This window comes from Oncorhynchus nerka, linkage group LG14, assembly GCF_034236695.1.
Source record: "Oncorhynchus nerka isolate Pitt River linkage group LG14, Oner_Uvic_2.0, whole genome shotgun sequence".
NCBI classification, from domain to species: domain Eukaryota; kingdom Metazoa; phylum Chordata; class Actinopteri; order Salmoniformes; family Salmonidae; genus Oncorhynchus; species Oncorhynchus nerka.
Genome location: NC_088409.1, coordinates 62476515 through 62499409, shown reverse-complemented (window position 1 = coordinate 62499409; position 22895 = coordinate 62476515). Strand labels below are relative to the sequence as shown.

At 43.3% G+C, this 22895-nt stretch overlaps 2 protein-coding genes across 5 annotated transcripts; one reads left to right on the top strand and one right to left on the bottom strand.

Annotated features, from left to right (window-relative positions):
* Positions 1-117: 117 nt before the first annotated feature.
* Positions 118-13461, bottom strand: LOC115141628 (TRPM8 channel-associated factor homolog). 3 transcript variants are annotated; one of them, XM_029680675.2, is made up of 9 exons: positions 13374-13461; positions 5051-5163; positions 4181-4836; positions 2922-3913; positions 2580-2674; positions 2220-2433; positions 1533-1769; positions 735-1072; positions 118-549 (listed from the first exon to the last, which is right to left on the bottom strand). In XM_029680675.2, the coding sequence occupies exons 3-9, from the start codon at positions 4810-4812 to the stop codon at positions 307-309; spliced, it is 2751 nt and encodes a 916-aa protein (XP_029536535.1). In that variant the 5' UTR covers positions 4813-4836; positions 5051-5163; positions 13374-13461; the 3' UTR covers positions 118-306. The 3 variants fall into 3 exon arrangements, with proteins under 3 accessions (XP_029536535.1, XP_029536537.1, XP_029536536.1); XM_029680677.2 differs by lacking the exon at positions 5051-5163 and having other exon boundaries at positions 13374-13456; XM_029680676.2 differs by lacking the exons at positions 5051-5163; positions 13374-13461 and adding an exon at positions 8586-9003.
* On the top strand, positions 12992-19116 carry pnkp (polynucleotide kinase 3'-phosphatase). 2 transcript variants are annotated; one of them, XM_029680679.2, is made up of 18 exons: positions 12992-13100; positions 13391-13514; positions 13820-13866; positions 13987-14274; positions 14464-14730; positions 14978-15057; positions 15200-15257; positions 15395-15502; positions 15628-15699; positions 16113-16161; positions 16333-16403; positions 16718-16810; positions 16954-17050; positions 17139-17200; positions 17279-17388; positions 17572-17659; positions 17933-18000; positions 18315-19116. In XM_029680679.2, exons 2-18 carry the CDS (start codon positions 13391-13393, stop codon positions 18433-18435), a joined length of 1803 nt encoding a protein of 600 aa, XP_029536539.1. In that variant the 5' UTR covers positions 12992-13100; the 3' UTR covers positions 18436-19116. The 2 variants fall into 2 exon arrangements, with proteins under 2 accessions (XP_029536539.1, XP_029536538.1); XM_029680678.2 differs by lacking the exon at positions 12992-13100 and having other exon boundaries at positions 13107-13514.
* The last annotated feature ends 3779 nt before the right edge of the window (positions 19117-22895 follow it).

Here is a 22895-nt window from a genome sequence, read left to right as displayed (position 1 = left end):
TCTTGGAATAAGCAAGAATAATATAAAGTATATAACAAGAGGTAGATTTCTTTAGCTTTGTATACAGTATCAAAAACACAAGAGACTTCAGAATAAGCCCTTTGTGACGACTTCAAAAACCATTACAAGTATTTATTTCTTTGCACAACAGAGCAACCATGATTCTTACAGTAGCATTTCTACACCAGGCCAGCAAACTCCTAGTCACCACTCCTTTACCTTAACCCATCACCAAACGGTACCTACCCTTCACCAGCAATCCCTGACCTGTGACCCCCAATATAAGGGGGTGACCTCCTCTATAGGTCAGCCATACTGGGCCATAGGGTGGTCGCTCCACACCGGCATGTTAGAAAGCTTTTCCTCTGTAGCGGGCTCAATGGGCCAGCCCCAGGCCTTGAAGAAGGGAGCCAGGTTCCTATTGACCGCCAGGGAGAAGGTCTCAGCATACAGGTTCATCTTTCCCTTGTTGTCATTGGGCACGTTCTGCATGGTGTGGTAGGCAGCAAACACCTTCTTGAAGGCGTCCCAGCCAAACTGATCCTGGAGCTGGTGGGAAGGAGGACGACAAAGAGAAACTGCTTACACAAACTCAACCCGAGATAAAGTAACTTTTTTTAAGCATCTATATTTTCCTATCGGTCGTTCACAAGCACTTAACTGTAAGATTTGTACACAACATACTCTGCAGCAGGGCGTACTACACAGTACACATCACTAGAATCTCCTGTCACCTGCATGTAGGTCTCCAGTGCCACCCACATGTCCCAGCTGGCCAGATTCCGGCCCCCTTTAGCGTACCCCTCGGCACGGCTCTGTCGGTTGGCCAGCGCCATGTTGGGATGGGCCTGATCCCGTTTCACCCCCAACACCTCCTCGTGCACGTACACGGACCACAGGTTACACGTGCACTCAGTGGTGTGTGAGGGGAACTCCCAGACTCCTCTCTGTTGGTTGTGGCCCAGCTCGTGGATTGCCCCCCACAGGCCCGAGCTGCGGGCTGCCACAGGGTTCATCAGGTCTGGGGCGGAGGAGGATTGTATCATGATAGGGTAGCCTGCATGCATGAAGCCTGTGGGTGAGGGGGGGAAGAGGGTCAGCTCAATGTCTGGATACTTACAGGGCAGAGGTTGTGCAGTCCACTCCAATACACTCTTTAAAAAATGGTTCCAAAAGGGTTCTACGGCTGTACCGATAGGTAGAACCCATTAGGGTTCTATATTGAAGCAAAAATGGTTCTACCTGGAACCAAAAGGGTTCTCCTATGAAGACAGCCGAAGAACCCTTTTTGGTTCTAGATAGAAGCTCTTTTTCTAAGAGTGTAGGTCACTCTTGCTCCCCTAGAAACTGTAAAGGGACTGTCCTACCTGACTCATAATACATTTTTGACATATTTGGGTCAATGTCTTTTCAGATAATCTCTCTTTTTCCTGTTCATATCCAGCAATTACACAATCACTGGTCCTCTACCATAGTCAATTCCAGTCAAGACAGTTTGTCCACGCTAAGAAATAAAAGGGACAGACGCTGACCATGGGAGATCTGGACGTCGGCCACAAAGCGCTCCTTGCGGGGGAACTTGGCGGGGATGGAGGCCAGGTCAGCTACCCCCCTCATGATGTCATCCCAGAGAGCTGCCACCAGGTCAGGCCGATCCAGACCTCGGACCACGTCAGAGTGGACGGTCAGGATGATGTTCTCAAACTCCATCTCTGCCCAGGGGGAAGGGGCGGTCCGCAGAACGGCCCAGTCTGCAGGCGTGGTCACCCCTAGAGACAGGAGACAGGCAAGGGTTGGAGGAAAATCCTGGATCATTTCACTGAATTTATTACTTTCACAAGGTGTTGTGACTAGGCTGTCACAAAGAGGAGAAAATATATATTTTGCCTGGATGAAGTCAAAGGGGGCCCAGACAGACATTGTAAATGAGTACATGAGGGGGCTGGATGGAGTAATGGACTTTGTGTTATCTTTCATTCACCTGGTATTTATCCAGGTTAATCTCATTGAAATACCCTTTCTGTAACACTTTCTATGAGGCAGCAACATATAATAATGGCACACTTGGCGCATTATAACATTTGCTATAAGCCGTCATGAGTTATAACAGCTCATAGTTGTAACACCCTTGTAATACATCACTTGGATGCATTATAAGACCAAAGTGTAAAATGCATCATCGAGCCCCACCTCCCTCCCTCTCCCACCCACCCACTTACCAGTCTTGTAGTAGGGTGCCGGCACAGCCCCCTGAATGATGACCTCCACCCCCTCCACCTGGGTCTTAGGAGGGGCGATGAGATAGAGGAGGCCGCCCCACAGGTTCCACACCTGCATCATCTCTGAGTCTATGGGGAAGCGCTCATGAACCACTGGCGCTCGCCTCAGCTCGTTCGAATTCCCAATGTTGTCAGTCTGACAGCCTATCTGGACCTGATGGTAACAGGGGCATCAGTCAATCAATCCACAAAGTGCTTTTGCATCAACATGTAAAGGGCTTGATCTCAAAACAAATAAAACATGATTCGATTCAATAGACTTTAGAGTGATAAGACGTAACAAAAAGCAGTATTGGATACCTTCCAGCCCTGGTTGACGAGTTGTGGTGGCATGGCCATGTACGTCCTCATCCCAGGGGAAAGGAACAGACCAGTGCTGAGCCACTCCTCTCCTCCTAAGACAATGTTCAGCAGTGGTTATACTCAAGCACAACTGTATAGAATAATAGTGAGTGTATGGTTAGAAACATGTATTCCCACACTAACCAATGAGCTTGCAGAGTAGCTATGGCGAAAGATATTTTCTTGCGCCCATTTTATCTAAGCCATTACTCCTGGTGTTTCATATTGCTTCCCAAGATTAAACCATCTCCATTAGACCCATGATCCTCCATTTTAGAGTGCAAATGAGAGCTAACTGACCTGCTGTATTACAGTTGATCCTAACCCTGGCATTGGACAAGGCGGGCATCATGGGCTGGTCCTTGATCAGGTAAGGCAGTAGGGCGTCTGGGTCCTGGCACACCTTGTACACCTGTGCGCCTACACTGAGCAGCAGGTGGTCCTTGGCGCTTATCACCGGGCAGCTGTGGCACACCTGGGGGATGCCCGTCTCCTTCAGCACGTCGGTGAGCATGGCAAGCACCGAGGTGTACGAGGCACAGTCGTGCGCCCGCATGTGCAGGTAATTGGCGCAGTCGCTGCCAAGCTTCTTCAAACCCGCCTCCTCATGCTCCGTCAGCGTCTCGCCCTGGGTCACGTGGCCAGCAAAGCGGCGCAGAAGGTGGCGGAAGTGGAAGCCCTCGGAGCAGGTCTGACCCGGGACTGGGGCCTTGTAGCAGCCTGCGTCCAGAGTGTTCCCCATCAGGCTGAGGCCCATCTTGTTGAGGATGTGGTTGCCTGCGTAGTCTGTCATGGTGTTGTGGCCCGGATTTGTCTGGGCCCAGTACCATGCATGGCCCCCGATCAGCAGACCCCCACCCTCGGCTACAAAGTCCTGGATTTCATCGGCCTGGGCGTCGCTGTAGGAGGTGCAGACGTAGACGCTAAGCTCCTTTCTGAAGCCGCTCTTCTCACAGGGCAGGCCCGACTTGCTCAGCAGGGTGTGGGCGGAGCCGAGCTGGGGCAGGACACCTACCAAGCCGTTACGGCCCTCGTCTAACCAGCGCACGGCATTGAGCATGAAGGGGGACATCTGCTCTCGGCCCAAGTATCCCTCGTGGGTGATCACGATGACTCTGCCCTGGCCGTAGTATGCCCCAGCCAGAAAGGCCCTGCCGTCCTTTGTGGTGCCGATGGGGAATGCCAGAGGGCCGTGTACCAGCACCTCTGAGAAAATAGCCCCGCCCTGGATATCAAATTCAGTCACGCCCTCCAGCAGGAACTCCAGGTCATCCTTGAAGTCCTTGCCTATCCTAGGGAAAGAAGAGAGTGAAAGGGTAGGTATGATTTGACAAGAGAAGTTAGACACATAAGAATAGCTCAACTAAACCATTTTTTTTACATTTATTTAACCAGGTGATTTTTGGAGTTAAATAAAAACCCTTCTTTGTTTTCTTCACACCTGGTTCTAGGAGGTGATGAGGCACAAAATACCACCATGTACACATTTCCGTTTTACTACAGTATCTCTATATTAATATACCACCTTCTCTTCTCTCTATGAAGTGCCCAATACTTACGCCACAGACAGCCAGTTGGAAGGGATCTGTGGAGGCACAGGGAGAGTACCCAGCTCCCCAAGGTGCTCCGAGAAGTAGATGCCAGCCACGCTGGACACCTTGTTCCCAGGGAAACCCTGCAGGGTGTTCTGTTTGGGGTGTTCCTCCGCCCAGCTACACGCCTGACCAGCAATCAGCAGCCCGCCCCCCAACTTCAGGAACCCCACCAGCTCCTTCACCTCTGGGCCCACACAGTACGCATCTGTCACATACACTCCCAGGCCCTCGCAGAAGCCCCCCACCTTGGGTTGGAGGCTGGAGTGGCTGAAGTTGTCGGCTACGGCCTTACAGCTCTGGTGGACGCCGACGGTAGTGCTGTCACAGGAGGAGCCTGTCAGCCAGGTTAGGACATTCTCCACTAGGGTAGGAAAGGCGGTGAGGTAGCCCTCGTGGCCCAGCACCACCACCCGGCCTCGGCCGTAGAATGAGGCAGCCATTAGGACCTGGCCACAAGCGTTCATGGCCAGTGGGAAGGCTTGGTCGCCAATCAGTACTAAGTTGCTGGGTATGTTTGGCCCGTTGAGGTCCAGCTCCTTTACCCCCCTCATCAGGGCAGAGTAGGCCTCCTCACGGGACATGCTGGTTTGGGTCATGGCTTAGTCAGTAGGCTGACGATCCTGTAGGTGGTGGAGGAGAAAAAAAAGTATTTTAAAAGACAGATATGTATTAAACAGTATAAGTACTGGAGGCTGACAGTCCATGTACATGCATTTAACTCTTTAAACTGTTGCTATGACAAAAACTAGTTTCTGAATTTTACGTTGCGGTAATCTCTACAACAAAAGTATCATACATAATTCAGAACAAACGAAGGCATCTGTAAAAACCTACCTAGATACAAAGGAAAAACAAACGGCTGAAGATCAGAATCAAGAGGAAAATGGAGCTCAGAGCAAGCAGAGCAGCAAGCTGTGTTACATTCCACTTAGCATACTTGGAACAGTCTGAATGAAGGGAAGAAAGAGATCCTCATATCAGCAAACCAAGCGAAAGGAAAGGGAGGGGTGTGTGTGTGTATGTGGCCAATGACTGGCAACTGTGACCTGAGCAGACAAGGTGGGGCAGGGGAAAGGGAGGCATCTGTCAACAGTGTATGAATAGCTTACAGTCTACTCACATGGGTGGAGTCCGTCAGATAACAGAAGGGTTGCCTAATACTTATTTTTTATTTGTTTTATTTATTGCAAGAATAACAACCATAACGTTAATAAAATAGTTATGATCGGAATTACAAGAATAAGCATAATGCCATTTAACATCATCAAAAGTAAACTTAGGGAATTCTGGAGACTGTATACACAACCATTAATGAATTTCAATCCATAGTTTACTAGAATGGCAGCATGAACAAAATAAATGCTCTATAGATTCTGAAACAGAGGAACAAAAGAACACAAGGCATTTTGTCAAAATGTAATATTTTGTGCAAGAAATCATTAACAGGGTATATGTAAGAAAATATTCAAAATTGGTTTCTTTAACTTTTGGGATACCTGGATTAAGGTAAAAGGTAGTCATTTCTAACCATAGCATGGGCTGGTCACTTCCATAGCAATATATTGAATTATAATCACCAAAAATTACTTAATTAACTCCCAATCGTATCCACTTATTGTTGAATATTTATTCCAAAAGGTTTGAGTCATTCATTTGTAAACTTAGAAAAGATGGAACAACCTCATAATATAACAAAGTGTTCTTAATAAGTCCAAGTAAAGGAAGTGGAATTACTTTGCAAACCTTAAATATATTCTCTCTGAGTAGTATTAAGCTGAAATTGACCAATGACCTCATCAAACGGCAGAAACTCCCCAGTGTTGTCTAACAAATCACAAACAAAAGTAATACCCTTGTCAAACCAAAGGCCTTTGAAAATGGATTTACTATTAATTTTAAATTACTCTATTATTCCAAATCAATGTTTTATGGAGGGAAAAATTGTGAGTGAAATCATATTCAAGGAAAATACAATTTGCTGGTGAAACTTTGACAATTTCACAGGTAATTCTGGAGGGTCAAAGTCACATTTCATTAGGAATTCAAGTCCACCAAGTTTATTAAACTGACTGTTAGGGATATGATACCACATAGAAATAGGATTAGACAGACATAAATTCCACCATTTCATTCTAAAAGTACCCACTAACGACTAAAAATCAATAGCCTGTAAACCTCCACGATCTTAAGTCTTTCACTAATTGAGATTTCCGAATATAATATATTGCATTCCTCCAAACAAATCTAAATATTACAGAATTGACTTTAAAAAAATGATATTAGAAGAAAGGAAAAGGGACTGACTTGGGAATATGATTCTAGATAAACAATCAGTCTTGGACAAAATAATGCAACCCAAAATTGAGATATCGTGATGCAGCCACTGACTTAATGAAACTCTTATGGAATTAATCCTATTATCGCTGTTTAAAGATTCTCTATCTGAAACGTTCGGCATAGACATGGGCTAGTAACTTAGAGCCAGCCAACAACGTAATTGGTGTCCAGGTCAAGAGAGTCCTTCTTTGGTTTGGGAATAAGAACTATTAGTCCCTGTCTCAAAGAAGGTGGTAAGATAGCATTAGCAATATCCTCTTTGTACACCGAAAGCAATAACTCTCTAATATCAAGCCAGAAATGTCAATATAATTCAGGAGTCAGGCCACCTGGTGCAGGAGATTTACCTATAGGCATTTGCTTAATGGCTTGGTCCAATTCAGTCATATCTATATCAGAATCACAGAGTTTCTTAAACCTTTCTTCTATAGGCTTAACAGAGTTCTTAACTGAAACCAAAAAAAGGAATCGAAGTCACCTTCCGAAAGATGAGATTGAGACAGCGTACTGTAGAAAGAGTGTATTTCCTTATTAATCCTTCAAGATCATCAGATAGTGTCATTTACATAAATGGATTAAATACTATTACTAGCCTGTGTTTTTTCCACCTTTCTCAATCCATTTGGCCTTTGAACAGATGAAGGCACCTTGTGCCTCACTGTTGTATATGTCGTCCAGTTCACATTGGCATTTAGCAAGCTTGGCTTTTTCATCTTCATTTAAATCAAGTTTTTTTCTCGGCCTGATAATATCAACAATAATAATATCTGCTTGGAGAATATTTTCCGAGCTAGCATTTTACCAGTAGTGATGGCAAGACATCGAATTCTGAATTGAATAATGTCCCATTTGTTAGTAGAAGAAAGAGCAGAATTGAGACAGGTCTCTCTGATAAGTGTTTTAGACTGTAAACAAAATGAACCATTCTTTAAAAGAAGAGTTACATTTCCAGTATGCTTTAGAAAATCTCTTGTCATTATCAAAACAAAAGGAACGAATAATGGAACAATGGTCTGTCAGAGGAGCTGGGGAACTACTACATTCACTGACAAGATGCATAAGACTGGAAGATACCAACCAATAATCAATTGTAGATTTGAATTGTCTGTCCCTAGTTGTAGAGTTAAATCAAGAAAAGTTGGTTTCAGAGAATGCCAAATATTGGAATGTTGAAAGATGGAGCAGAAATGAAGAGTTAAGTTACTACAACACTAGGCTGAATGCCTGGTGGGATACCTATCCAACAGTATCACCTCCAACAATAATGATATCTGTTCAATATTTGTTTTTCAACTCAGCTAAGACTTTACTAGATGTTAGAAGATTGTTTTTTTTTACTGTATGTTATAACCATACATATTTACCTATATGTAACGTGACCCTTTATATTAAAAAACAATATATAACCAGTGACCCTCATCATCACACCTGCTTTCTAAAACGGTACCTGGAAAACGTCTGAAAAGTATTGCCACACCAGCAGAATGAGATGAGCCATTCAGAGGAATGTGTCTCTAGAAATAAAAAAACACTTGGCATTTAATCTTTACAAAAACTAAAAATAACCTTGCGTTTTATATTGTTACGTAAACCCTTGGTGTTTAAGGATAAAAAGGAAAGATACATATTGAAGAGTATCCTAGAAAAAGAGTTGTCTAAAACTAAACAGGGACCCTGAATAATATAAAAGTAGCATACGCCCCATCAGAATGAACTTGACGAACAGTAACGACCATACAAAGGAAAATAAATGGATAGATCCTGTAATCTTATATTAATAGTTTAGATATTCAATTGAACTCTCAAACTTAAAATAAATACATCCCTGAAGGATAATCAAGCCATATTAAAAGTAAATGGAGATGTAATTACATAATATCGATCTTGAAACAAAATGAACAAAAACCACATTTAGTATGCTTACGTTGGTTAATGCTCACATCCAAAAACTCGCCACTACAAACATTACCGCCCTATGCAATATCACCTATATGCCGTGTTCAGATAAACGACTGCATGAATAAAAACTCACCAGTTGAAAAAGTATATGGCTTCAACTCGTAAAGCGTGAATCAGTCAGTCACGTTCCTCCACCCTGCGGCGGTCAATGACAGCAAACCCCTGGCGAAAGAATGCTTTTACCACCTGTGTCTTGCCTCGTCGACTTGTGGCCACAGCTTCGCACCGGCATCCCTGTCGAGCTTGCTCAATTCTACTGCAAAGCGAATGACTTTCCCCCTGCAGATCGGCGCCAGCTTCGCAGCTCTCCAAACCTCGTCTCTCACGTTCCTCAACCGCTCAACGCAAACATAATGATGACCTGTCTGTCTGCTCTTCTCCTTTCTCTTGTCTCCGAGACTGTGTACAACATCTTACCGCGATGTTCAGGGTAGCAGAGTGATATGGAACAAACTTCCCAATAATGACAAGCACAATCCCTCTGATATTCTCACCATCAGTTTCAGGTAACCTGTTCAGTCGCAGCCCCCATCGGCGCTTGTATCAGTCCTGTTCAGCACTGGCTTGTGCGCAGCTCCTCGTTTTCTTTGGTCAGGGCATAAATGTAATTTTTCAACAGTGGTGATACCCTTAATGCCTGCTACATTCAAAGCTGTCGTTTTGTTAACGTCTGCAATCTAGAGGGTATTTTTTATGAATCATCTCATTAAAGCCATTCAACCGAATAACTTGTTCGTCAAATGTCTTGTTTAATTAAACCCTGGATTGCCTTCATTGGTGATAGGCTGGGGTGGTTTAGTCTGCCTTGCGTCACTTTCTCGTAATCTCTTCAGGTTGGGGGGTTTCGAAGGGGTTATTGGGCACCTGTACCGAAAACGAATTTACTCCGACGTTGGTACCGTTACTTCTGGGGGAGTGTCAAAATCGTTCATATAGTTGACAGTATCCACCTGGGTTACGACAGCTCCCTCTACATTTTGCTAGCTTCCAGATAATGTTACGAGCTAGCTAACACTGATTTCTTGATGTTCGGTAAACCACCAAACTAAGTGAAATAGGGGGGGGAATACAGTAAGAAACGTAACTTTAACTGTGATGGTCTTCAAACTCAACTTAGGGCTTGAATTCAATTTAAAGTTCAAGAGTTCAGTATATGGCTCACATCAACACCATTATCCCAGAAAACCTAGACCCACTCCAATTTGCATACCTGCCCAACAGATCCACAGATGAAGCAGTCCACTCCACACTGCCCTTTCCCACCTGGACAAAAGGAACACCTACTGTATGTGAGAATGCTATTCATTGACTACAGCTCAGCGTTCAACACCATAGTGCCCTCAAAGCTCATAACTAAGCTAAGAACCCTGGGACTAAACACCTCCCTCTGCAACTGGATCCTGTGCCACCCCAGGTGGTAAGGGTGGACTACGGGAAAAGAAGGACTGAGCACGCCCCTCTCATCAACGGGGCTGTAGTGGTGCAGGTTGAGAGCTTCAAGTTCTTTGGTGTCCACATCGCCAAAAAAACTAACATGGTCCAAGCACAGCAAGACAGTCGTGAAAAGGGCACAACAAAACCTATTCCCCCTCAGGAGACTGAAAAGATTTGGCATGGGTCCTCAGATCCTCAAAAGGTTCTACAGCTGCACCATCGAGAGCATCCTGACTGGCTGCATTACTGTCTGGTATGGCAACTGCTCGGCCTCTGACCGCAAGGCGCTACAGAGGGAACAGAGGAAACAGAGGGTACAGCCCAGTACATCACTGGGGCCAAGCTTCATGCCATCCAGTACCTCTATAACAGGCGGTGTCAGAGGAAGGACCTAAAAATTGTCAAAGACCCCAACCACCTTAGTCATAGACTGTTCTCTCTGCTACCGCACGGCAAGCGGTACCGGAGCGCCAAGTCCAGGTCCAAGAGGCTTCTAAACAGCTTCTAACCCCAAGCCATAAGACTACTGAACATCTAATCAAATGGCTACCCAGACTATTTGCATTGCCCCTCCCCCCCCTCCCCCTTACACTGCTGCTACTCCATTATTATCTATGCATAATTCCCTTTTAATAACCCTACCTACATGTATATATTACCTCAATCACCTTGACTAACTGGTGCCGCGCTGCACATTGACTCTGTACCGGTACCCCCTGTATATAGCCTCGCTATTGTTATTTTACTGCTGCTCTGTAATTATTTGTAACTTTTATTTTTTTAGGTATTTTTCTTAAAACTACATAGTTGGTAAAGGGCTTGTAAGTATACCATTCACTGCAAGGTCTACACCTGTTGTATTCGGTGCATGTAACAAATAACATTTTATTTGTTTTTAATGGCACCACTCACTCCGCCATTCTGTCCCACCCCCCCAGAAGGGTTGCCTAAAAAAGTCGCCCTACAAGCAAGAATGTTGAATATAATTATATTTATACTTAGCTTACCAGTTGTTCGTGCCGTTTGTCCTTTTGACGAAAGGAAGTGGAGATAAAATGTCCGCAGAAGCATGCCTTATTTACTTTGAATAACTACTAAAATAGTGATTGTAGTGATTTGCCTAAAATAGTGATTTGCTTCATGATGTGCCAACCCTTGCACAATTAATCTGTGCTGCAGGTAGCCTAGAGAAGCCTATGCGCTCTGATCCCTTCTGGCCAGGGGAAACGAAGCAGTAAAGACATGTATTTATAGCCTAAAATAGGCCTGTATTTGTTTTAAGAGAATGTGAATGTGATCAAACTTTGGGTGGCTAGGCTACCTAGACCTTATCAATCCAAAATTATTGACTGTAATTAATCAATCATCACAATAGTGATGACATACTGTGTGAGTAACTTTTTAATTACAGATGCACCGGCCTACAAGATGCAACACTGCATAAAGAAAACTCATCCCTGTTAGTTCTATTGTCCAATCAGTTGTTGTCTATTTAAATTAAATACAATGACCTGATTAGAAAAAATATGGTCCCATCACAGCCTATATAAAACAGTTTTACAGCTGATGTATTACTATGTCATACCCTCCAACTAGTTTTACCTGGTTAGGTTAGCCCATTGGTTCTCCTCAGGGCCTTCAGACATGTAATAATTTTGTTCTAGCCCTGAACTAGTTCACCTGATCCACCTAATCAAGGGTTAGTTGACAAATTTAATAGATCAAATACATGAACCGGCTGGGGGTCCACAACGAGAGGTTTGAGAACCACTGGGTTAGCCTATCCCCCAACACATCTTGGACCTGTGGTGCTACCACTGAAATCACACAATGTTACAAATGAAGAAACATATCCTATAAATATGCTCTACTATGTCAAGGAGGATGAGGATTATACGTCTATAGTCGTAGCTACATCCATTTTAACAAGAAATAGTTGTGTTTGTTTCCCAAGCCAAGACCCAATCTGTGAGTTAATTTGACCATTGGAAAAAGAGCTACTGTGTAAATACTGCAATGCGGGTTGGATTGAATTGAGCCCTTAATCTTAAATTTCAATGTGATGCTTGCACTTTTCTTCCCAACACAATCGAGCTCGACACCTTTAGTCCTAAACCCGGAATAAATTACCTCAGGTTCGTTCAGCAATCCCTATGGGGAAATTGAATGGGGAAAGAATAGCGTTTTTGAATAAATGCTGAAAATAAGGTCTGAGGTTAACACAGGTTTAGGAGATCTTATAAGTTTTGTCCTATGAGATAATAGCAGTCAATTAACATGACCTTAATGAATTATGAGCCTTTGTGTTTTTTTTTAAATTTTACAACATACATTCTTGAAAATTCACAAAAAGTGACATTAGCTGATGATTATCTCATAGAACAAAACGTATACAATCTAAGCCTGTGTTTCCCACAGAATGTATTTTAGGAGTTTATACAAAACCCCTAAAAAAAATGGCATTTCATTTTCTCCAGACCATGGCAGAGTTAGTGCCTAGAGAAATAGTAATGGTGTCTTTCTGTAACACAAAACCGAACATGTTAAAAGTATGAAACATGGAGATATGGCCTTGTGGGAACACTAACACTATTAAGGAGTGTAGTAATTTAACCTTTTGTTTTTTTGATATAATTTATTGCTGATGTGAAAGATAACTTCCTTATGTTCCAAAACCTTACTGCAAGCGATGCATTTTAACATTCAGAACGAGCGTCGGGGATCTTAACAAAACACCCCCGCCCAGAAGATACTATGTCAATATGTGCTAAAGCATTCCCGACCAGAAGATTATATGTCAATATGCAGTTAGCGTCTATGAATGAGGTAAACCTCGGCGAGTCAGATGTCTGTTTTGACAAACCGTTTATTCGACAGGCAGGGTATTCTAATAGCCCTTCTGAGACTGACTCCACCAGTGTGAACAGTCCTTTTGAGGAAAACAAATAGTTAACTGTAGGGTAAAATGACAAAACACGCGGAAAGACAAGCCCAGACTAGGGTCGGAATCAAATATGAGATGGATGTTTCTAAACGAAAGTGTTTTTGTGACGGACCAATGAAAGTTGGAACGTGCTACCTTTAAAGCGTTCCGCCTATTTCTCGGCAATATTCCATTCCTCCTCTTGTCTGGTTGTGATTGTGAACTGAAAACGTTGAGTACACTTTTGAATGACTGATGTGGATATGTTCACCATGCAACGCGTGGCCTCGGCTTTTAACCATAGATTATTTAGAAGAGAATAATCCTTTTACTCATACATGGCTAGCCAGTAGCTAGCTTTTTCACTTATAAAGCTAGCTATAATCGTTCAACACTTCGTAAAGTTACGTTTAGAATTGCTGCTCGGTTCTTGACTTAAGAAACACTTGACATGCCTAATTAATGTTACACCCATTGTAAACCGATATGTTATGGACACCTTACGTCTCTTGTCTTTGCAGATGCAGCAGTGCACATTAGTCAGTGCATCCGGCGCTCATGTCCCACTTGCCGATGGCCGAGCCGTGATCCTAGGTCGTGGTCCAGAGACTGGAGTTATTGACAAGAAGTGCTCCCGACACCAGGGTAAGAGGACTAGCTAGCTAACGTTAGATACGTACCAATGGCCATGTTCTAATGATTTATCTTACCTCCCAAAGTGTGCACTTGTTCACTTCCCTTCATGGATTTAAAAAGAAATTAATGGTATATGGAAACTCCCTCTTGCCCATGCGTACACCAGTTCAATGCGTTTAAATGTGTGAAGAGTAAACTTCGGGAGAAAGGAGAGATTATTGGGATGCTGCTTTTTAATTGCGGTGTCCGGTGGGATTACTCCAGCCAGCTATCTAAACTGCACAACTATCTAAAATGTGTCATATTCCTTCTAGTGAAGCTGGTGGCCTGTTATGCAGACAAGGAGGTACTTGTAACACAGGTATGAAATTATTACATTGTGCCTGTTGTTGAGGCCAACGCTCTCTTATCTTAGTTTTACACTCAACACTACTGCTTAACCTGTCTGTAACTGCTGTCAAAGTATAGTTTTCCTTTTCAGCTTGGCCCCAACCCCTCATCCTTGGGCAGTGAGAGTCTTGGTAGAGGCCAGTCTGGCCGACTGACCCATGACCGCACCCTCTACCTGGTTAACCAGAGCCACCCCTTCAGAGTGCAGTTCTCTGCTTCCAACGAAACCTCCTCATCCTCTGCCCAGAAGGGGAAGGTTGTAGAAAGGTTGAAAGCATTGGATAAGACAAAAGGAGGAAAGAACGACAGAGGGAGGGAGGTTCAAAGCACAGTTCCCAAACGCAGCATCCAAGACTTTTTTGCTTCCTCTCCCAAGAAGGTATGAGAACACGTTCATCTTAACTGAGAAAATGGCATGCATTTTAATTTGTCTAGCAATATTTAGAGTAACCGAAAGGACTTAATGTATCACTTCAACTGTTCAAAATACCCCATGTTTTCTCAATGCCAACCTCCAATTTAAGTGAAGTTTAGTTTGACCATGGTTGCATTTTTGTTTTTCACTCAGGCATCCAAGAGGCTACACAGTTCTGAGGAGCCCCCGCAGGAGAAGCGTAGGAGGACTACAGGCTCCGACAGTGGGGGCGAGGACGAGGCTGAGAAGCTTGCTGAGGAGAAGCTCCGACAGCTCCAGGAGATGTCAGAGAGTGCTTCAGGGGCTAGCAGAGACTGTGTCCAGCAGCAGGCATCAGTCTCAGCCTGTTCTCGAAGCCACTGGCAGCAGATTGGAAACCTCATGCTCTACACTGCTGTTGGCGTCACTGGAAGCACCAAGGTAAGAGCTAACTAGGTAATTCTGTAAAACTCAATATTTGATTTAAGCCAATGAGTCTGTTTGTTGTTTGAATGAGATGCTGAATATAATTTTACTTTGGCCATCCAAGGATGAAAACGTTTTAGGCCTACGTTTGTTTCCACCAACAATCTAATTGTCTCAAAGTTCACTTTCAACCAAGCAGTACAAACACAATTACTTTTAGTAACATCACTTTAAGGCCGACCCATCTTTCTTTCTGGCCCAGATTGCTGGATTCGACATTGACGGGTGTATCATCACCACCAATTCTGGCAAAGTGTTTCCCACCAGCCCAGATGACTGGAGGTCAGTCAGTCTGCTGTTCTGTCAAGTTGCGTCTCTGCGTCTGGCCTCCTCTCGCTTTGCTTGCTCTCTCCTCATCCCTCTTCCTCAACTCTTCTCTTGAGTCATTTCCTTGCCTTTATTTGTTCTCTTATCTCCTTTACAGGATTCTCTTTCCCGAGATCCAACCCAAACTGGCCAGCTTATTAAAGAAAGGCTACAAGGTAGAAGCAAACATATAAATGTATTGTCAAGCATGGACACAGCAAAGCTGCTCTACAAGAAATATTTCTTCTCCATCCTTTTAATGGTAATATGTGGCTAGATGAATAGCTAACCATGTCTCTGTTGCCCCTCCCAGGTTGTGTTTTTCACCAATCAGATGGGTATATCTAGGGGGAAACTGAAGCCTGAGGATTTCAAGTCTAAAGTGGAGACCATTCTGAAGACATTACAGCTCCCCGTACAGGTTAGCCAAGAAACATTTAAACACAAAAATGGCGCTTGAAAGCAGATTCACTATTGTATCTATGTGTTTTATTGTGTGTAATTCAGATGTGGACACCTTTAACTGTGTGTGTGTGTGTGTCTCAGGTCTTTGTGGCGTCTGGTCCTGGGATCTACAGGAAGCCAGTGATGGGGATGTGGGAGCACCTGTGTGAGAAGGTGAGACCATAAGGCACGCATCATATCAGACATTGTGAATAGGGATTACATGTAGACGACGATTGTGTCCTACAAACCACCTCAACACAGGTGTGTCGCAAAAGGTTCACAAAGCCAGCTCCATTTAGCATTGTCTAGTTGTTTGTCATCCACTCGGAACACATTACCCTGGTGAGTCATGACATAGACCAGTCACTGCTTCAACATTTACATGACATTTTAGTCATTTAGCAGACATTCTTATCCAGAGCAACTTACAGTAGTGAGTGTTTATATTTTCATACTTCAACAAGGGCATGGTGCGGGAAATAAATAGAATGGGAATAGAAATTTGTCCATCTAGAAATGTATTTTTCCCTGCTCCCAACCCCCTGAAACAACAAACATGGTTCAACATGTTTTTCCTCTCTCAGGATAATGGCGGCGTGGCTGTAGACAAAAGCCAGAGTCTCTATGTGGGAGGTGAGTCAACAACAACAGAACAACCCATAGCAACATAACGTCTTCCTCTTACTTAGCCTATTCTTATCCTGACTCTTGTAAGTGATGTGCTGCTTATGGTCACGTTTGATGAACGTGTACTCGCCCTCCAGCAGCTGAGAGCCTGAGACCTTTCTCTCTCCTCTGCCACAGATGCAGCGGGACGGCCTGTTAACTGGGCTCCTGGCAAGAAGAAGAAGGACTTCTCCTGCAGTGACCGACTGGTGAGAGCACCTGCACTAACCTCTCGACCAGTCTGTTCACTTGCCGACCAGTCTGTCCTAGTTCTCTAGTTCTAGCACATCTTCATACACAAACAACAAAGTGTCCCAAATAGTGGACTGAAATGAGGAATTTCAATATGATAAAACTCAGTAGAGACAAATCAGCAGAGAAAATGTTTCTGTCTCTACTGACTGTGTGAAAGGTTCATTCTTGCTATGGTGTAGATACAGTTTATGACCAGGTGTTGTACCTGCAGGCATTGCATATCTTAATAATGCCTGACACTGATTTTCTCTCTCTCCCTCTCGACTAGTTTGCTCTGAACCTTGGACTGCAGTTCCACACTCCAGAGGAGTTCTTCCTGGGCTGGAAGACCGCCCCCTTCAGTCTTCCTCCATTTGACCCTGTGAGTAACCGGGTGGATATCTGTGGCATTCTGTCTGCACAGAATACGTATGTGAAGCTTTTGAAGCCTCTGTATGTATGTGTGTGCACTTGCACATCTGACTGTGTGTGTGTGTGTGTGTGTGTGTGTCTCTCTCTCTCCAGAGGAAATGTGACTCTAACGCCCGTCTATATGACCCGCCCAATGCCTGCCTCACCTCCACCAAGCAGGAAGTAATCATTGCCGTGGGTTTCCCTGCTTGTAAGTGGACGTGCATTCGTTATTTTTCTGCCATCCTCCCTCTCTCTTTACTGACGACCCTCTCCCTTCTTTATTTTTTTTTATCCAGCCGGGAAATCAACCTTTTTCCACACACACATTGTCCCCAAAGGTTACGTGTACGTGAACCGGGTGAGTGGATCAGTGTGCTGTTGGCTCTCTTAACATCCACACATATATACACACACTGACCTGACCTGTGTTTGTCAGGATACCCTGGGCTCTTGGCAGAGCTGTGTTTCGGCCTGTGAGCGGGCACTGAAGGAGGGGCGCAGTGTGGCGGTGGATAACACCAACCCAGACCTTGAGTCTCGCAAACGGTACCCGTCTCTGTGCTCCTACTAGTGTGTGGAGCACTTTTGGTTTGCAGTTCATGAACAACCTAAACCACTTACATATCAGAGAGTGGTAAATCTGCTACATGCATGAACCAAACCAGAAATATTTGATTGAGTGTGTTTGTAGGGAATAACATCTACCTTCTATACGTTGTCCCCCTCCAGGTATGTTGACGTCAGCCAGAGTTTGGGCGTGTCCTGTCGGTGCTTCAACTTCTCTGCCTCCCTGGAGCAGGCCAAGCACAACAACAGAGTAGGTCTCCTCTCTCCCTCTACTGAACTGTATATACCAGACTACACATGATTCATTCTTCAGCAGTTCAGAGTAGAGGGTGACATGAACTTGCGACCTGATCGTACACACAGAATAGCCCAACCTGGGACTTAAACGACAAACATCTGGTTCAATGTCCACTTCTTAAACCTTATAATGTACAGGCCATGGGATACACCCAGTTCAATATAGGCTCTGAGGTACTGCCCTGATGCATAGTGTTCATTATTGGGCTCTTCTTGTGCTGTACAGTTCCGTGAGATGGCCCCCTCCACCACCAAGCACCTCAAAGTCAATGACATGATCTTCCACAGTTACAAGTAAGTGACATTGGATATTATATCAAGGGACTTCACAGCATCACATTCTCAACATAGGGATTCACTGGCCTCTACAATGGGTTGAAAAGATCAGAGGGCACTAATATAACATATGTCTTTATGGCTGTGTTTACAGAGCCAGCCTAATTCTGATCTTTTGGCAAAAGATCTGATCTGATTGATCTTTTTCCACTAATTGGTCTTTTGGCCAGAATTGGGTTGCCTGTATAAACGCAGCATATATGTATGTCGTGTAAAATAAATGCATGTCTGAATGTATTTGCCCACTCTGAACAGACTTTCTCTCCACACAGGAAGAAGTTTGTGGCGCCCAGTCTCTCGGAAGGCTTTTCAGAAATCCTGCAAATTCATTTTGTCCCAACCTTTACAGACAGCCAATCAGAGGCCCTCTTCAGGCAGTTCTCTGAAGGCTGATTGGGTGGCTGGTATTCCAACCTAAGATTCATCAGATTGTTATTGGAAAATAATCTGTCAGTCGTACCAGTCCAACATTTTTCTATGCTGTGGCTGTATGTAGACAAACTATTTAGTTACCTGCTGCTAATCAACAAATCATTGCTATTACGCTACATACATTTTGAAGGTGCAGATGTTTTAACTAAATGTAACCACAGCAGACAGCACACATCAGTATTTTTGTTTGATTGGCTTGAGTTTCATATTTTCGTATCATGTTTTCTGGTCAGATATAACAGTACTTGTTTCCAGAAAGCCCAAAAAGTAAAAAAAAAAAAAAAAAAAGTAAAAAAACATGAGCAATGTTTTATTAATTGTATATTTTAATAAATTGTTATTAATTTGTTTTACAATGGATCCTATTCTGTAAAGTAGGGAAACTGAATGCATGTTTTTCTGCTAGTATGCCACCGTAAAGCAATATTTTCATGACAATCCTAGTTGAAACTCAGCCGTCCACATGGGTAGAAACTCCAACTCCTTCCCCTGGTGCTGTTTTACCCATGGCACTAATGTGGAAGTCTCTTGCATATCAGGGGGGGGGGGGCTGTCACTTCTGTCTTGGGCTTCGCATACATTCTTGGTGTCACAGCTCACTACTCCAGCCTGCATGAAAGATCGAATAGAACTGTACAAAAAGTAGACTTAGCTTTGCCTAATGGAACCAAACACAAGATACCGGTAGATTGTTATTTTTCTGTATGCTTATCGTGGAGAAGATTTAGTGGAAGTGGGGAGTTCCTCACTTGAAAATACCGCAGTCTGTTAAGAAGGAACAGCGCGCCTTCAGAGTCACCTGTTGGGAAAAGTTGGATCATATCATGCATGAGAATAATATAAAGGATTATCATATTATTTGTATATTAATGAATGTATGTGTTCCGAGTTGTGTAATGTGACTTCCCATGCTGTGTATTCCTACAAACTTACCTTTGCACGATACAGCATCTATATGATTGGCAGATCCGCCCGAACAGAGAAACCTGTCTGGCACGTATTCATTCAAAGTTGCATTGTGAGGAGTTAGAAGTGTGTTCTCAGCCTGTTTAACACAGTCAGGCCTCCTCTGCAAATAGGAACATCAAACACTGGTGCTGCTAATGAACTCTCCACCCTTCACAAACATGCACATCAATTAGACATTTACAGGCATACAGTACATGAAGACAAACAAAACTTATTCACACTGTACCACTGTTCACTCTTCATATACAAATAGTGGTAAAGGTAGAGCCAACACTAGAGATTACACTAGAAGGCCTGTTAGATTTGACCTATGACCTTTGTGAATGTGTGTTTGGGTGTTGAGCACCGCTAACCTTACTCCCTGTATGAATGTGTTTGCTTGCGTTTCGCATCCTTGACTGTAGACCCATTGTTGATGAAGTAGGCTCCGGTCTCCAGGCATAGCAGGGGTTCTCTGCAGACACACACATTAACCAGTTATCATACACTCAGCAGTTTATTTATTCAACTACTCACATCAACGAGCTGTTTCGCCCACAGGACTGCCGCTGACTGGATGTTTTTGGTTTGGTACTGGAAAGATCACCCCGCGCTCAAAGTCGCTTAGGTCACTATGCCCATTCTAACGTTCAATCGAACAGTAACTGAATGCCTCAATGCCAGTCTGCCTGCTTTATGTAGCAAGCAACGGCCATGTCACTCACTGTCTGAGCAATCCATTTTCATGAACGGGGGTGGTGGGTGTATATACTAGACATAGAACATGAGTCAAGCCTAGACATGAAATGATTCATGGGTGGATGACACCTGTCATGTCCAGCAGTACTCTGATTGTTTTCGCTCTATCGGGAACGAGTTCAACTTGGATAACTAGTTGAGTCGGGCTTGTCAAGCTAAAGAAAAATTATTGCACTCCGTCTACTTGTTGAGGAGGAGGAGCAGTCATCTTACTGTGTTGTTCACAGAGTTGGGACTCATCTTCATGGCTCGGCTGGCGGGCTTGGTACACGTCAAGAAGATGGGCCTGTAGAGAACACATACCAGATAAACAGGGAGGTACGAGAAGTCATGTAGTTAGACAAGAATAGAGTGCAATAATGTACTCATGCTAATATTGTAACAGTGCGTAACAATGTCATTGCTGGTGAATGATTTGGCCAAGTAGATGGAATTGTGGTGGTTTGGAATGAGAGCAATTCATAAGGGAATTATGTCATGAGCTAGTGTTGCTGCTCAACCCACCTTGCTGTCCATGACAGCTTGATCGTTTCAACCTTAACCAGAGCAATGTCATAGTCATAGAAGTCTTTCACATTCTTGTCACTGAGTCCATCAATGTTGTACTGTGGGTGCAGGGTTACAGACAACACCTTCGCTAACACCTTTCCTTCATAACCTGGGGGACATTGGCATGAGTATGATACTTACTAGTAAGCATTACTTAGGGATGAAAGGTAGAATAGACATCACCTTTTTAATAATCTGAATAATCAGTCGTCTGTCATCTAATAACATGTGTTCTAGATTGGTATTTCTAAATGGGCAGACACATTGCCAAATGACCCATAAACATTTTGAGGTCAATGCAGAGACCAATGTGCAATTAGGTAGGGTACTGACCATGCTTCACAGTCACTTTCTCTTGGTCCACTTTCCCCTCAAATCTGATGGCAGAAAAGCAGTGTGCTGCGGTCAGGATCCAGTTCTGGGTCACGATGGAGCCTTGTCAGGTCTCAGACTTAGCGCCAGTCTGACCCTGAGAGAATAGGGTTAAATGGAGGATTTCATTTGACTGTAGATTCGTTGGTACTGTACTTAGGTATGTCTTTGATAGTGTTTATTGTGTACAGTCTTCCATGTTATGATCAATAAGGCTTACAGTGGTGACGTTCACGTGCCACGGCCTGGTATAGGCTTTTTTGGTGGATCCAAACATGTGGTCACACATTTATGTGTCATCACTATTACATTTTTGACTTCGTTCTACTTGGTTTAGCCATTCTATAGCTAAATATACCACATACAAAGACTTTAAAACAGATTTTTTTTTTATGATAAAGTGCACTTGTCACTGAAATACAAGAATATCACTGAAATACAGACACATTACTTAAATACAGTCACATTACTTAAATACAGTCACGTTGATATTTTAAGTAGAACTTGTGCACCAATATTGCATTTTAAAAGCCTGTTAATATTAAATAAAGTGCCCTTTAATATAGACCACATCGGAAATTCAATAAATCCATTTATCTTTAATAAATAAAGATTTGCTGATGTGCCAAAATTCTGTCCCTCATGAATCATTTACGTCTGTCCCTCATTTTAAGGTCAACCCTGTGACGTGAACTGAACTCTTGTTTTTATATGGTGAAAGCTTCCTTTTAAATTTTTTTTTTTTTTTCAAAAGAAACATTGCACATCTAATAGTCAAATCAGGTGAGCAGGTGAGCTGGTTCTGCTCTTTTTGGACATTTTCTGGTGTTTAGTGTCAGAAAACTGAGTGGATAGAGCATAACAGGTCTACCCTGTTATCCATAGACAGACATGCTAGAAATCGTTAAATTGCCACTCCCTGCTGCTCACAACAAGCTCCATTTCCCCCTGTCACAAGGGGAATCATGACTGATTTAAGATGAAATCATCCACCCTGTTACGGTCAACCCTGTTACGGTCAACACTGTTACTTTATTTGGCACTTTTAACAGGTCCTTACTTTGACATTTTCTCATTTGACATCTTCAGATGGGAAAACTTGTTTTTTATGAAGTTGAACATGTGCTTTTTATGACACAATGTTTAAAATAGGTGAAATCAAAAAAACAATTTGACCAAGTTACACTTCTCTAAAGGCACCTAGTTGGTGGAACGACTCACATACATTACTGAAATACCAACGTATATATGACTGAAATACAGACATACAGTACTAGGTAAAAGTTTGGACACACCTATTCATTCAAGGGTTTTTCTTAATTTTTTTCAAAAGAAACATTGAACACCTAATAGTCAAATCATGTAAAAGCAGGTGAGCTGGGTCTGCTCGTTTTGGACATTTTCTGGTGTTTAGTGTCAAAAAACGAAGTGGATTGAGCATAACAGGTCTACCCTGTTATCCATAGACTAAACATGCTAGAAATTGTTAAATAGCCACTCCCTGCTGCTCACAACAAGCTCCCTTTCCCCCTGTCACAAGGGGATTTATGACTGATTTAAGATGAAATCATCCACCCTGTTACGGTCAACCCTGTTACGGTCAACACTGTTACTTTATTTGGCACTTTTAACAGGTCCTTACTTTGACATTTTCTCATTTGACATCTTCAGATGGGAAAACTTGTTTTTTTATGAAGTTGAACATGTGATCTTTATGACAAAATGTTTTTTTTAAATAAGTGAAATCAAACGTTTTTTTGACCAAGTTACACTTCTTCAAAGGCACCGAGTCG